The sequence below is a fragment of the Manacus candei genome, unplaced genomic scaffold (assembly GCF_025592945.1).
Source record: "Manacus candei isolate 608988 ecotype Guabito, Panama unplaced genomic scaffold, ASM2559294v1 h1tg000077l, whole genome shotgun sequence".
NCBI lineage: Eukaryota > Metazoa > Chordata > Aves > Passeriformes > Pipridae > Manacus > Manacus candei.
The window spans coordinates 7,234,801-7,250,465 of record NW_026138125.1 but is presented as its reverse complement, the minus strand read 5'-3'; the positions used below and the strand labels follow the sequence as shown (position 1 = coordinate 7,250,465).

General features: G+C 40.3%; 1 protein-coding gene across 50 annotated transcripts in view; it reads left to right on the top strand.

Annotated features, from left to right (window-relative positions):
• NEB (nebulin) overlaps window positions 1-15,665 on the top strand; it is a 101,075-nt gene continuing 85,410 nt past the window's right edge. For 48 of the 50 annotated variants that reach the window (XM_051810129.1, XM_051810123.1, XM_051810138.1 and 45 more), the window contains exons 1-20: window positions 2-114; window positions 1,381-1,446; window positions 5,570-5,614; window positions 6,579-6,788; window positions 7,318-7,425; window positions 7,913-8,017; window positions 8,324-8,428; window positions 8,531-8,635; window positions 9,069-9,173; window positions 10,012-10,116; window positions 10,306-10,413; window positions 10,819-10,935; window positions 11,577-11,678; window positions 11,761-11,868; window positions 11,963-12,067; window positions 12,435-12,533; window positions 12,744-12,848; window positions 13,852-13,959; window positions 14,513-14,824; window positions 15,336-15,542. In XM_051810129.1, the coding sequence (XP_051666089.1) occupies window positions 1,414-1,446; window positions 5,570-5,614; window positions 6,579-6,788; window positions 7,318-7,425; window positions 7,913-8,017; window positions 8,324-8,428; window positions 8,531-8,635; window positions 9,069-9,173; window positions 10,012-10,116; window positions 10,306-10,413; window positions 10,819-10,935; window positions 11,577-11,678; window positions 11,761-11,868; window positions 11,963-12,067; window positions 12,435-12,533; window positions 12,744-12,848; window positions 13,852-13,959; window positions 14,513-14,824; window positions 15,336-15,542 (2,292 nt within the window). In that variant the 5' untranslated portion in view covers window positions 2-114; window positions 1,381-1,413. Of the gene's footprint in view, window positions 115-1,380; window positions 1,447-5,569; window positions 5,615-6,578; window positions 6,789-7,317; window positions 7,426-7,912; window positions 8,018-8,323; window positions 8,429-8,530; window positions 8,636-9,068; window positions 9,174-10,011; window positions 10,117-10,305; window positions 10,414-10,818; window positions 10,936-11,576; window positions 11,679-11,760; window positions 11,869-11,962; window positions 12,068-12,434; window positions 12,534-12,743; window positions 12,849-13,851; window positions 13,960-14,512; window positions 14,825-15,335; window positions 15,543-15,665 lie in introns of all 50 variants that reach the window. The other 2 variants (XM_051810146.1, XM_051810145.1) reach the window with 1 other exon arrangement.

Here is a 15,665-nt window from a genome sequence, read left to right as displayed (position 1 = left end):
TGCTGGCCACACGTGTCCTCGGGAGCCGCTGCACCCGCTCGCTCTCTCCCACTGCTGCTCAGGAGGGAAGGCTGGAGAGGCTTTGCTCCAAAGGATATTTGCTGGATGTTGCTGGTAAGAACATTTTAATCGTGTTTGACTTCTTTTCCTTAGAGCAGGACCTCGAGCTGCTTCCCCAGTTGGTAGTTTTTTGGGAGTAGTTGTCATGCCTTGCCCATGGAAGACAAGTCTTCTGCCTGGATAACCAGCTGCAGACTGCAGGAGGAGGAAAGCACCTGGAATTGTGTTTGGGAGTGTAACTGAAGGTTATAACTGTGATAGTTTTTATAGTTTATATCCTTATATGCAATCCCCACTTCTTGGCTTTAATCACTCACTTTGGCCTACTTTTTCACACAACTTGCCGCCCATTAATGGAGTTATTCTTGATTTATTTCAATAGTTAATGATCTGGTTCAACAAATTAACTTTTTGGCAGTTTTTCTCACCTCACTGGAAACTAAAAAGGGACAGTATTCCATGTTCCTATATTTAACCTGGGTTACTCGACTTCCCTTGCCTCAGAAGGAATTGCAGTGTAACCAGCTAAACTCAACGGGCAGTTGGCGGGATTAGCTTACACGGCAAATATCCCTGGACTCAGGAGCAGCTGTTCCAAAGCCTCATCCCCTCCCAGCATTAGAAACAGGGCTGCAGGCTCCGGTGGAAAATTGTAGCTCTGCCTCGCAGCAAAATCAGTGTGTTAATTAATTTTCGACAGTAATCTGTGCTTTGTAATTCAGCCAGCTCTGTGGAATTTCATCTTTTCCAGGTCTGAAGAAACAGAGAGAAAAAAGCCACAAGAGCTTAAAAAAAACCTCCCAGAGAATCAATATAGGCTAATGCTGGAGAGACAGAAATTGCCTCATTAACCAAAAGACTCTTAAAAAAAATATTTATTATATTTTTCTACATTAGGCTTTCACTTATGAATGAATATCACAGAATATACAGATAAAGCTCCCATTCAAACAGGAGCTTGAATAATATAATGAAAGAGAATAGTCACAGAGAAAAGAAAAATGCTTCATATAATTCTGTTGTAATAAAGAACCCAAATCACACTTCAAGAAATCTCTTCTTTTTTTATTTTCATTGGATTCCAGTATTGGTGTTACAACTATTGGAATGAAGTATTTGTCCAAAATTGTAACTTATATCAGTATATTTGAAACTTAATCCCATGTTTTTCCATAATAATCAAAGTAGTGCCAGATCCCAGCTTTATTTAGGATCTGACTAGATCATGACTCCAGGTGCTTTATGAACTTGATTTGTCACTTTTCATGGTAGTTTTGGGCTAATCCTGTTTATTCATATTTTTATTTGCTGCATGACTAGTGAGTGGGGGAGAGACAGAAGAAAACCTTCAGAATGGAGGAAGAAGAATATGAGGAAGTTGTGGAGGTAAGGAGAAAATCTTAAGAGTAGAAATAATTGTTTCCTGCCTTGTGAATGAATATATTAATCACTTTAATGAGACTCTGCTCAGGAGCATAGGTGGCTGTTTGCTCTCTGAAGATTAGGGGATGATTAGATATCTATTAAATGGCTTAATCAGTAAAGAACCCACAACAAACAACAACAGTTGCTCTCAGCGGAGCAAAGTCTGCTGGTTCCTGCCATAGTTTCTGAGTTTAAATAAGGACTGTAACCCTCCTACACCCACAGCACAAGGTTTCCTCATTACTCTTCTGCTTAATTATAGATGCACTGGGCCATCTCTTCTCCCTGCTGGCTTGCCCTCTGTCACCCAATCCATGCTGGAGAGGATGACTTTGGAAGCCCCTTCCTAGCCTTGCCTCTGTGCCCACTGCAGTGCAGAAAGGCAGGAGGTTTGTGCCACCGAGGGACCATGACCAGGTTCAGCCTTAGAAGTTGCAGAGATGGAACCAGATTTAAGTGGCAGAACCAGGGGAATGGCTTCCCACTGCCAGAGGGCAGGGTTAGATGGGATACTGGGGGACAATTCTTCCCTGGGAGGGTGGGCAGGCCCTGGCTCAGGTTGCCCAGAGAAGCTGTGGCTGCCCCTGGATCCCTGGAAGTGTCCAAGGCCAGGCTGGATGGGGCCTGGAGCAACCTGGATAGTGGAAGGTGTCAGGGTTGGAACAAGATGGGCTTAAAGGTCCCTTCCAATCCAAACCATTCTGTGGTTCCTTGATTCTTTGCCTGTGGAGTTCCATCAGGGATTAATCTGCAAAGAGGTCATTTAAACTGAGAGTTCAATTAAAAGAATCCCCAGGAACTGGGGAATTTACAGTTTAGGATTGTGAGCAAATGCCACCAGAGCGATGACTTTGCTATTGAAACAATCCATGAAGTCAACAGAGTGGTCTTACCTGTTGCATTATTGCTATTCTGAAATTAATTTATGTGTTATTAAATACATAAGTTATTGTAGCAAATTGCTGTGTTTGAGGAAAAGAAGAAGAGTATAAATGCAGACATCTCACAACCCATTGTCAGCACACTGTGTTCGGTAAGCTGTTGATTTTAGGTGATGTGAGGGCACTGAGCCCTGGCTGCAGACTTTAAAAATTTCAAACAGTGAATGAAGTAAAGCCAAATGGATTAGTTAAATATGTTTTGGAAAATAAAGAGTTACCACTCATAAAGTCCATTTAAAGGCATTGTACCACGCAGTTACAAAACACCAGCCTTCATTAAATTTCCTATTAGCACTTATAATTGCGTTCGTGCTTCCTGAGCGTTGTGTGCTCTCAGTAACAGGTATTTATTTGCTGTCAAAGTTTATTTATTCCAGCTGGAATTATGTTATGTTGGGCTTTCTGTCCACACAGCCCCGTTTCATCCTTTGTTTTTAATTTTCAGTGACCACCTTGCTGCAACCACATCCCTCAGACAGACCAAGGTGGCACTGCTTTAGTAGCTTCCCTCAGGGTACTCATGGTGAGAAGTTACATAAAAGAGGAACAACAGCATTTGGTGCAATTTTAAGGCAAATTAAACCTTTCCAGAGTTTTCTTAACTAAAAGCCCACTTTTATATAAACTCATGATTTTAAACCTCCAAGAGTTGTATCAGAAATTAATCTTCTGAAAGAATTAGAAGATGGTTGTTGAATATTGAGTAGCTGAGGCAACGCCAAGCATTCTAAGATACTATTTTTTTAATTTCTCGGGAATTACTAACCCGTACTTGACGTCGTAGCCGTTTTGTGACGGGAATGACACAAACTTTTGCTGGTGAGTTACTTGAGGTGTTGTGGAAGGATTGTGGAAAGTGTTGTGGAAGGTTTTGTGGAAGATTTTGCAGAAGGTTTGGTGGAAGGTTTTGTGGAAGATTTTGCAGAAGGTTTGGTGGAAGATTTTGCAGAAGGTTTGGTGGAAGATTTTGCAGAAGGTTTGGTGGAAGATTTTGCAGAAGGTTTGGTGGAAGATTTTGCAGAAGGTTTGGTGGAAGATGTTGCAGAAGATTTGGTGGAAGGTTTTATAGAAAGTTTGCAGAAGGTTTGGTGGAAGGTGAATTGGAAGGTTTGCAGAAAGTTTTTGGAAGGTGGGTCCAGCACGTCTGGGCAAGAGAGCAGAAATCGCCTCAAAAAAACCCAATATATCACAGGTTGGGAAGTACGAGCCGGTCGCATCAACTAACTTTGAGGAACAGCTCTGGCGAAAGGGCTTAAATTTCAATGAGAATTTTTTTAGGTCTCGATTCAAAGGGCTTTTTGCTGCCGCAGCTTTTGGCAAGTGACCCTGAGCAGGTATCGCCGAGGAGGTTTCCAAACACGAACCCCACGTTTTACATTTTCTCCTTTCTGGCAGTTCGGCACCTCATGGATACGATCCATGCCGGTTACTACAGCGGGTGGGGCAATGTCCGTAAATGCTTTTTTCCCCTCAACTGGCAGCGAGCGGAGACGTTTGAGGGCGGAGATGTCTGAGGGCGGAGATGTCTGAGGGCGAAGCCCCGATCGGCGCGCGGCCCCCTCAGCGCGGCCGCCATTTAGCGCCCGACGGCGCCATCGCGCGGCCGCGGCTGGAAATGGCGGCTCGGGGCTCCCTTCGGGGGTGATGGAGGGCGAGCCTAAGGACGGAGAATAGCGGAGTTGTTAACGCTGGAAAACACCTCCAAGGTCATCAAGTCCACCCCAATGTTTCCCCAAATCCAATCTAAACGTCCCCTGGCACAACCAGAGGCTGTTTCCTGTAGTGCTGTTCTCTGGGAGAAGAGCCAACCTCCATCTTGCTCCCCCCTCCTGTCAGGGGGTTGCAGAGCCAGAAGGTCCCCCCTGAGCCTCCTTTTCTCCAGGCCGAGCCCCCCCAGCTCCCTCAGCCCCTCCTGCTGCTCCAGCCTCTTCCCCAGCTCCGTTTCCCAACTAGGAGAGATGTTCTGTGGAACCTGCTACTCACAACCAAGCAAGAAGTGGTGGAAGATGCCAAGGTCAAGGGCAGCCATGGCTGCTGTGACCACAGGACTCGTGAAGTTGAAGATTCAGAGAACAGTGAGGAAGATAAACAGAATTACAATCCCAAACTTCAGAAGGACACATTTGGGGCTGTTCAGGGAAGATCCTGTGGGGCCCAGGGGAGTTGAACCATCTTCTAAAATGATTTTCTCAGAGCACATGGTTCAATCCGAAGTGCAGAAGTCAAACGCAGCTGGAGGCTGGTGTGGAGGAACGCGGAGCCCCAGACTGAGCAAAATCACAAAAAAAGAAATATACTGAAGGTGGAAGCAGGATCAGGACACTTGGGAGGAACATAAAGACTTAAAACATTACAAACTCCATTCCTTCAACTTGATGTTCAAGAAAGGCAAGAAGGAAGATCCAGAGAATTACCTCACTTCATTCTTTGGGAAGGCCATGGAGCAAATGATTTGAGAAGCTATTTCTAAACACACGAAAGACATGAAGGTCGTGAAGAGCAGTAAACGTTGAGTTATCAAGGGAAAACAGTGGTTGACCCATCTCATTAGTATTTATAATGAGTTCACAGCTGCTGTGGACAAGGGGAGAGCAGTGAAGGTTGTGTATCTCGACTGCTTCAGGGAGACCTCTTTGTATCACCAGATTCATGAGATATGGGGTAAATAGAGGACAATAAAGTGGGTGGAAAATTAGCAGGTTCAGAGTTGAGATCAGTAGGACAAAGCATAACTGGCAGCCAGTAATTATTGGTGTCCTTCAAGGATCTGTAGGTAGGAACAACTCCGAGGACAGGCTTAGAGAAACCTGCTACAGCCCCCTCAGAGCATCACCAAACAACTGGAAAATGCTGGAGTTTAAATGCTGATTCTTTTACTATGGTCATCATTGCCTTCCCTCTTGTGGGTGAAATTAGATAACATCCTTCATTAATTACTTGGACGATGATTAGTTGAGGAATGTATGGAAAAAAATCCAATCATTAATGCAAAAAATGAACGGATATTCAGAATTACTCCATCAGTACCTGTGAACTGCAACTCTGTTCCTCCAGAAGTGTGGTTTTAAAACAGCTTCACAGAAGCTACAGTTTGCTAATCTGACCTAACAATGATTTTTTTCCTCTTTTTTTTTTTTTAATAGTACTACATTGAGGAGACAGTTATTGAGGAGGGTGAGCCACATGAGGTAAAGGTCCCTTTCATTATTCATATAGCGTCTATATACATGTAATTAATGTGTAACTCTTAAATCAGTAGCCTTTTTGTATTCTGAGGTTTAATTTTTCACATTAAACTCACAAATAGCACCGAAGAGTTGCTGTTTAATACTTTATTTCCTCTGCTGTGGGATGATCTAGAGGACCACTTTACATGTATCAGTTCTCTTCCCTTCCCCTTGGGCAATTTCCCAAAAAAACTGATGGTTTGCAGATTTCTCTTTATGTCACTGGTAACAAATATTTGGGTCACCAAGGATTTGTTGCCACAATTTGAAATTCTATTTATAAAATAGATATATCTCAACTCTCTCCTATGTTACCATGAAATACTCTTTATGGCATAGGCTTGTGCAGAAACCAAAGCTATTAAATGTTCAATTCTTGATGTATTTTCAGTTCTATCTCATACTGCTGCAGACAGCTATCAGAAATCTGACCTTAAAGTCAATTTTTTTATAAAAAATTTCATATTAAATAAAATCTGACTCTCATTTAGGTGATTTTGGAGCACATTTTTAAGTTGTAATAATTATTTTTAGTTACTTTTCATTAGAACCATAGTGTTAAAATTATTGCTTGCAGACCATAATAATGTTTATCTGTTGATAAACAAGAATATAAACTATTTAAATTCATTGGGAGTTATACATATTAAACAGAGGCAGCTTCCAGATCCTCTGGTGAATAATTACGTGAGTTTGATACAGAAACCAGCCAGACATTTAATTCCTTGTGGCTTTTTTAGGTTGGGTGATGTATAGTAGGAATAATGGATAATCCCAGCAGGAAAAATGTCACTGGTTTTTTGTCTCCTCGTGGATCTGGATAAGCTGAGCATCCTTTTACTCGCTCAGGGAGGTGAAAAATGCTTATAATAATGAATGTTTAGAGCTATAAAGCATGTAATTGTTTTGATTTCTTTATTCCCAGGTGGTCACTGAGATCACTGAGACTGTCAGCACAGAGTTCACAGGTCCTGAAACTACCACAACCACCTACACTGTCAAGGAGGACAAACCTTCTGGGAAGGATGCAGCACCTCCAGCCAGGAAAAAGACAATCCGGACAAAAGTGGACCCATCCAAGTTTTTGACGCCTTACCTGGAACACAGCAACAAAATGAAGGACCTATTCAGTGAGGTAAGATTGTCCCACGTCTTTGATTTCTTGAGGAACACCCTGGAAAGATTGCTTAGGGATTATTTGATTATTATGTTGCAAAAGACTAAATTTATTTTTAATTTTATACTTAATATAATAATAATACCAATAGTCAGCTCTTAATCATCATGCAATAATGGATCTATACTAATATCAATTATAGATTTAATATATCAATTAAATATATAATTTTTATGTATTTTATATAATTATTATTAACAGCAGCTTAATATCAATATTAAGCTACTAAGGAGAATATAATCAATTAAAGGTGATCCAAGCAAGACTGAAGTTAGAGATGAACTTTTTTCTGTTGTTTCAGATGGAATAAAGTAAATTGGTTAAAATAAGCACAATTGCAAATGTAATTGAGTAATGCTCATTTCTGTTACTAAATAATCACCCCAAATTCTTATCCTAACCAGATAAATATGGCAATAATTGCCAATAGATTTCTGTCAGAGCTTCAGGCTGTGTCTTATTTGTGTTTGTCATTGTTTTCTTCCAGAACAAGTACAAAGAAAAATTTAGAAAAGAGAAAGGAAAGCCTTATGCTTCCACAATTGATACCCCAGAAATTCGGAGGATCAAGAAAGTGCAGGACCAGCTCAGTGAGGTGGGTGGCAACTGCATGAGAAAATAATGTTTAATGAGTAGGTTAGAAGCAAATTAAGTCTGAATTTTGGGTGTTGGATAAGAAGTGATATTCCAACCAAGCTGCTGTTTTGCCATGGGAATTGTGATTATGTGGGTTTGGCACTACAGCCAGTGTTTACATGGGAATGGGCTGGGAAATGGAACTACACTGCATATCCTGGGGATGGACCTCTCATTATACAGTGGAAGTGCTCTTAGAAACAGCTCTGTGATCACAGACAGGCACCACCTCTAGCTTGGAATCCCATCTCTTGAACCTGTCTCAAAGCTGCATTTCTTCCTCAGTTAATTCCCCAAATCCATTGGTTTCCATAGGCTTCATTTCCAGCTCCGTTCAGGTTTGGGATGCTCACAACATTAAGTGTCTAAACATTGATATTCTGATTTTCTTTAAGAGGAAAAAAAGCAGTTTTTACTGTAGAATAAGTTGTTTTTTGTGCCTCCAGGTTAAATACCGCATGGCTGGGGAAATTGCCAGGACTATTTGCCACGTGGATGAAAAGGCCATGGATATAGAACATGCCAAGAAAGTGTCCCAGCAAGTGAGCAAGGTGAGTGGGTTTCACTGTGGATTGTGAAGTTGCTGATATGAATAAAGTTCTGAGCTGAAGCAATGTTTATACAGCAATTTAGAGGCACAGGGAGGGACAGCAGAGAAGTTGGTATAAATGTATCTTATAAATATAAATACAGTCTTAAATGTTCCCATTTGCTGCCTTCAAATGTCACTGGACTGAGGCTTTCACTTTGAAATAATCTCAAGAGCAGGTAGTTTATTCACAATATTTACACAATATTCACAAAAGTAAATATTTTTCTAGTGATTGAGTGACCAACTGGCTGATCTTTCCTTCCAGGTATTATATAAACAGAACTGGGAGGAGAATAAGGACAAGTACCTGCTGCCCCCTGATGCTCCAGAGCTTGTGAATGCAATAAAAAACACAGCAATGTTCAGCAAGGTAAGAGAAAACAATGCCAGCTCTAAGCAGCTGAAATGAGAGAAGCTTTCCAAGGCACAGATTAATTCATAATGAGCATTCTGGTGTTCTCCTGGGTTTCAGAAACTCTACACTGAGGAGTGGGAAGGAGACAAAACTCTGTTTTATCCCTACAACGACAGCCCAGAGCTCAGGAGGGTGGCCCAGGCTCAGAAGTCTCTGAGTGATGTGAGTACCAAACACAGTTGGGTTCTGGCATAACTTGGTAGATTGTTTCTATTCTACACTATAGTTTTATAATATTTTAAATTAAATATTTGAATAAAATGATTTCAAATGGAGAAACTCTCTCCCAGGGTTGACTCTTAAGTCCAGTTCACCATTGTGAGTCTGCAAATCTGTCTCTAAAACAGCAATAAGCAAAGATAGGAATTGGCAGGACTGTGGGATTTGCTGATATTTGGATACCTGGAACTCTCCAGTCAGGGTTTTCAGGTCCAGATTTCAGTGAATTTTGCAGATGTTCACTGCTGATTGAAGGGGTTCCTGCTGCAGTGGCTGTGGGCAGAACTGCTGCAGTTAATGGGGTGGGAGCAGAGCTGAATGTTCTGATGCTCAGCTTGGCAGTTACTGGAAATCTCTGTTTCTTCCCCATTTGCAGATTGTCTACAAAAAAGGGCATGACGAGCAGAAAGCCAAATTTACCTCCCTGCCAGATCCCCCTGATGTGGAACTGGCCAAGAAGGTGACGAGGCAGCTGAGCAATGTGAGTAGGATGCAGTGGCTTTTCCTGTGGATACCTCACTTTGGGAGTTAGAGAGGCAAAAAGGTACCTAAAGAAAGAAAAAGAGAAAGAAGAGATATGCAGGAAGACCAAAGTTGCTGAAGAAACTGGAACCAAGTTGTATAATCTTGTAAGGCAGAATTAGGATTTTAACTCAGTTCAGAATTTAGGACAAGCATGATTTTATTTATTTTATTGTATATTGAACATTATATGCTCCTTAAGATTAGAGAGTTACACTGTTCACTTCTGGATGCAGAACCACCCATAAAATATACTGAACCCATTTGGAAGGTGAAATAATTTCATTTAGAGAAAACTTCTGTAATCTTACGATTCCACAGTTTAAAAGGTAAATTGTCATCAAGAAGATTTTGTAACATGTAAACCCCAAGATCAGTATCATAATTCTTCGAAATTAGTAAAATAATAAACAGCAATAACAGTAAATTCCTACTTAACTAATGGGCAATACTGTGTCCCAGTATTATGTGAGCAGTGAGAAAACAGAACTAAAGGAGTGTGTTAGTGAAGTATCACAGAGAGATTTTCTTATTAATGACTTTGTTCAAAAAGAGATTATTTGTGCCACCTATTTACCCTTTTTAGGTCAGGGGAGGAACTAAGAGCAATAACTGAACACTGAAGTGGTTTGGTCAAATCATGTTTAAAGTGTTTTTGACAGTAGCTACTGAAGTGTTTAGAAGGCAGATGTAAAATGTGAAGCAACTTTAAAAATACAACTGTGACAACCAAACTTGTCAAGTGAAAATGAATCTGTGTCTTGGGGATTAAATTTGATTGTTTTATTTCCTTATAGATTAATTACCATAAGGACTATAAAAACAAAGTCAAAGGCAAGTGGAGTCAAACTCCGTGCTATGACGTGGCCATTGCAAAAATGAATGCAGAAAATCTAAGTATGGTGAGTGGATTCTTCAGGGAATCTTGACCAGCTTTATCCTCTGTCTGTGTTCACATGGAAAATACTGATATAATTTGCCTGCTCCTCTGGTGATATTTTTCCTTTCCTAAATAAGCCACTTTGTGGGTGTCTGATTGCAAAGTAAGCACGTTTGATGCGTTGTTTTCTGTCTGTCTCTGTTCCCAACAGAGAAAGTACCAGGAAGACTTTGAAAACATGAAAGACCAAATCTACTTCATGCAGACTGAAACCCCAGAGTATGAAGCCAATAAGAAAGCTTCAGAGAACGTCAGTAAGGTGAGTTCTGGGTGTGCCATTTGCTCAGCTGGAGAACAGTCAGTCCCACAGTCAGACAAGTCGGTGCTGAAACTGTTTTGTCAGGACCTTTCATGGTCCTTTGCCACCATGAATGGGAAGTTATGTAACCAGGGGCATTTTTTTCTGAAAAATTCAAGGTTATGGTATAGATTAAAATCATATCCCAGACTGGGTTGGGCTGGAAGGGACCTTAAAGCCCATCTTGTTCCAACCCTGACACCTTCCACTATCCCAGGTTGCTCCAAGCCCTGTCCAGTCTGGCCTTGGACACTTCCAGGGATGGGGCAGCCACAGCTTCTCTGGGCAATTACACAGGTTAGTGAACATTTGGCTTTTAATACTGATTTTTAAAACCCTGCCCTTTCTGTTTTTATTTTTTTCAAGGTAAAATACAGAGCAGACTATGAAAAGAAGAAAGCCATTGCAGATTATAATGTGCTTCCTGCTACAGAGAACCCGTTGCTGAAGCAATTAAAAGCTGCAGGCAATATCCTCAGTGATGTAAGTATCATGAGTTTCAGTCTTGTCCAAGAAACCAAACTTCATTTCTTCCCAAGGCCTCTCCTTTGCATCTCTTAGTAGTTTTAGTTTTGTGTTTGTATTTGTATTTGTCATGAGGTGCCCCCCAACCAGAACAGGTCAAGTAAAGAGTCATTTCTCCAGGGATGAGTGGGGCTGTAGCAGTGGCATGTGGATAGCTAGTTACTTTATAATCAATTTAGATACCTGTGGATAATGGATCACAAGAGGGCAGTCCTTCCCTTACTGGTTTAAGGAATTTCAACTGATACAATCATGATAAAATACGTGGTACTTTTACATATGTTGTGTTCTGGTTACTCACTGTAACAGCCTTCTCAATTTCTCTCCTCTTGCTGTTTTCATCTGCATGGAAAGAGATCACATATTTTTCAGTGTCAGAACTTCAAAAACCATTAGTCAGACCTTTCTGGCTTCCCTTACAAACCTAAAAAAAAGTTACTTTAAAAAATCATTGGGAAAATAGTACCAGCTGTTCCTCAGTCCTGCGAGAAATCTTCTCTTTGCAACCATTTCACAGGTTTCCTCTTGCAATTTTTAACGTGCTGTGGGTGAGTTGCAGTGAAATCTCCTGCATTATCTGACCTTGTTTTCTCTTACAGAAATTATACAAAGAAGCCTATGAGCAGTCAAAAGGCAACAAGATGAATTACTGTGACACCCCCAAGTTCCAGACCGATGCCGCTCTGAAGAATTTCAGCGACGTACGTATTTGATTTATGTTGTGTCCTTCAGTCCTGACCCTCTGGATTACTTTTGTTTATCAACTCAGGGTTGTTTTGCCAGGTGAAATACAAGGAGGCCTATCAAAAGAATATTTTGGGGCACTATTTGGGCAGCTTTGAGGACCCATATCACACGCACTGCATGCAAGTCGAAGCTATGAAGAGCGATGTGAGTGTGGCTGTTGTCCTGTTTTCCCCCCCACACCTTCCTTTCAGAGAAAGCTCAGTTGTGGTTTCTTACTGAATGTTGATTTTGCTCCTAGAAAAACTACAAAGCAGATTATGAGGAGGAAAAGACAAAATGCTACTTCCCCCAGACCATAACTCAAGAGTATGAAGCGATTAAGAAGTTGGAGCAATGCAAAGATGTAAGTAAAGAACAGGAGTAGAAATTACCTGAGTGATTCCTCTTAACTTCAGTGCTTTTCAATTTGGCTTGACGAGCTTAAGCGACTTTTAAAAACCTCCATCCCTATTTTCGAGCCTTTTGTGACATCTAGTGTTCGAGACAGATATTACACAATCCCTTTTTTAATGAGTAAAACCATACAATTAAAGGAATAGTACCGAAATGAAGAATGAACCTCAAGCATTCACCTGCTTAACTCAACATATTTTAAAATGAATCCTTTGAAAGTACTTAAGTTACTTTATTCATAATTTTATTTACTTTATCAATACTCAGAAAATACTTTCTATGCCTCTTTTGCCAATGTATTTTTTATCTTCCTTCAGCACACCTACAAAAAGCATCCTGATCAAATCAAATTCACTGCAGTCACTGACTCTCCAGTACAGAAGCAAGCAGAGATCAACAGCAAACAGCTGAGTGATGTAAGTAAACTCAGCAAACATTACCAATTTCTACCCTCTCTCACTTCATCCAGTTTTAAGAGAACTCCTGAAATAAATGTCTAGGTGACTGTGTGTGTATATTCACAGTTCCAGTGGAAAATCACCTGGAAATCACACCTTTTTAAGTAGTTTTTTAATCTACAATTAAATTTTGGGCTGCTAAATTTCTTTTTTTATTTTTCTTGGCAGATACTGTATAAATCCAAAGGTGAAGAAGTAATTCACAAGTACCACCTCCCTCCTGATGTGCCCCATTTCATACAGGCCAGAGTTAATGCCTACAACATCAGTGATGTGAGTATATTTGGAATGTAGAGCTCTTGATCCAAATGAAGTTTCTGTTAAGTTCACCTTTTCTTCAAGAACTGTTGCAAAATGGGATTGGAAGAATTCAAAGCAAGGGGATATGATCTGAAGAGTGGTGCTGTTTCTTGCCTGTCCCAAATGCCCAAGCTCTGAATTCAGCTCAGCTTTTGCTTTTGTGCTTGTTAAGCAAATTTTTGAGCTGTCTGAGCATTCATGAGCATAAACACATTTCAGTGCTTTACTGCTGTAAACTGAGTGAGAAAACCAGCATGATGTTATTCAGATTCCTGTATTTTAGGAGACTTATATAATTTATTTTTATATAAACCATTGCACGGGCAAGCAGTACAAGGTCTCTGAGTGTTGCTTCCTGCTGCTGGGCTTTTAAAGGGGAATTCCACTAGGAAGATAAGAATGCTTTTTCCTGCCATTCAGCTACCAGTCTGCCTACTTTCCCTCCCTACTTGCATCCATCCAACACCATAAAGATCTCCACTGACAGTATCAATTGTATTGCCTTTATGATATTAAATTTTTGGTGGCATTATCAGCCTTCCAGGAGCTAGATAAAAGCTGCTATCGCCTTTAATAGCCTTGAAATGCAAATATTCTGTCCAAACTGATAATAAAAAATCAGCCAGACTGCTTTCTTCAGTCGTTTCACACCACAAGGGCTGTGTTTGAAGCTGACAGGAAAAAAAATTCTGAAGGTTCGGTCAAATGAGAAAAGGCTTTGCAAAAATGCCACTGATGGAGTTGTTCTAAATAAAAATTGCAAAAAATGCTTGTGGATTTAATGATTGTCTTTGTAGCAGATTTATTTATCCAAATAGAACTGCAGTTTTTGTGCAGGTGAACATTTTTCCTTGAAATTTCTCAGACTAAACTGAATATTTTGGTTCCGTAACTGTAATAAAAATAATGACTTAAACACTTGGTTAAAATTGCTGCTCCTAACATTGTGAATTCCTTTCTTTTTTTCCCCTCCAAGGCTAACTACAAAGCAGACTGGAAGAAAACCCTTGCCAAAGGATATGACCTGAAACCTGATGCCATTCCCATTATTGCAGCTAAAGCCTCTCGGAATATTGCAAGTGATGTGAGTGTCATTTACAGCACTGCAGCTTTCTGTAGCATATTGTCTGCTTCAAGGGTTCACCAGCTCATTTCAAACTTTATTTATTATTATAATTATTATTATTATTATTACTATTATTATTATTATCCTGTGCTCTGTTCTTAATTACTGGAGACCTGTCCTTCTGCTTTAGCAAAAGCTTGCAAGTGACTCTTCCACCCCCCTCTTGAACATCCCAATTGAATTTTGGGGTATCTGATTGTTTGGTGAGGGGGTTCGAAAATTTATTATTATAGTTTATATTATATTATATTGTTGTTTTATTATGATATTGTTATTACATCATAGTTTATATAATATCTTAATTAAAAGCTGAATGTCCCTGGGGGTTAGAAGTCCATGGCAGTGGAATATCTTATGTCAGTGGCAATGGTGAGGGAGGGCATGTAGATAATTTATGAGATTGTAGAATGAATTGCAATGGTTAATACTTTGCAACTCAGTGTTTTAAAATCATCAAAAGTATGTTTCCTCTTTCCCAAGTGGACAAACCTCTCTTTTCCTGTGTCTCCAGTACAAGTACAAGGAATCCTACGAGAAGGACAAAGGCAAACAGGTCGGGTACCGCAGCCTCCAGGACGATCCCAAACTTGTTCATTACATGAACGTGGCCAAAATCCAGTCGGACCGGGAGTACAAGAAGGACTATGAGGTCACCAAGACCAAATATCACACTCCCCTGGACATGTTCAGTGTGACAGCGGCCAAGAAGGCCCAGGAAGTGGTTACAAACATGGGCTATAAGCAGCCAATCCACAATTACACCCTCCTGCCTGATGCTGTCAACCTGGAGCTCTCGAAGAACGCGATGCAGCTTCAGAGTGATGTATGTAATCATTAAGCAGCTCATTATTTTCTTCTTCTCATAATTACTGTGTTACACTATTAACCTTTTAAGGCTAAAAAAATCACTTATATAATCCAGTATATATTATATTAGGTTAACAGTAGATTGGGATGTAGGTGACTGGTCTGGAACCATTTATTTTCCAAAGATTATCAGAATTATGTATAGCTGATAAGCTCTAGGGAACTTATCTAGTGGGTAACAACTTTCTTTATATCTCTACATATTTTCCAATTCCCAGCAAATTCATATCCTTTTATAATTACAATGTGTTATTACTGTGATTATTATTTGTCCTGTCAGAGATCATAGGTTATGTACAGTGTCTAAATACTGACTTTATTATATTTGAGTTTTATTTAGCTCTAAATTTCCCCTCAAAAATGGACGACCAGGAGAAGTTTTGAGGCCTTGCTTGTGTTTCTGTGTAATGACAGAAATATTGTCGTTTTCTTTGCCTCACTATTTTTCCTTGTTTTCTTTTTAAAAGAATTTGTACAAATCTGACTTCAATAACTGGTTGAGAGGAGTTGGCTGGATACCAATCCAGTCCCTGGAGGTAGAAAAGGCCAAAAAAGCCTCAGAGATCCTCAGTGAGAAGAAGTACAGGCAACACCCCGACCAGCTGAAGTTCTCCATCCCCACGGATGCCATGGAGCAAGTGCTTGCCAAGCAAAATGCCAAGACTATGAACAAGGTGAGAAGCTGTTCAGGTGATCATGGATGAGCCAGAGTTTGGATCTTTGGCTTGTAAAGTTGTGCATTCTCACTGAAATTGTTGAAGTTTCCAGTGGCTGTAATGGTTGCTTGGTTAAGACTG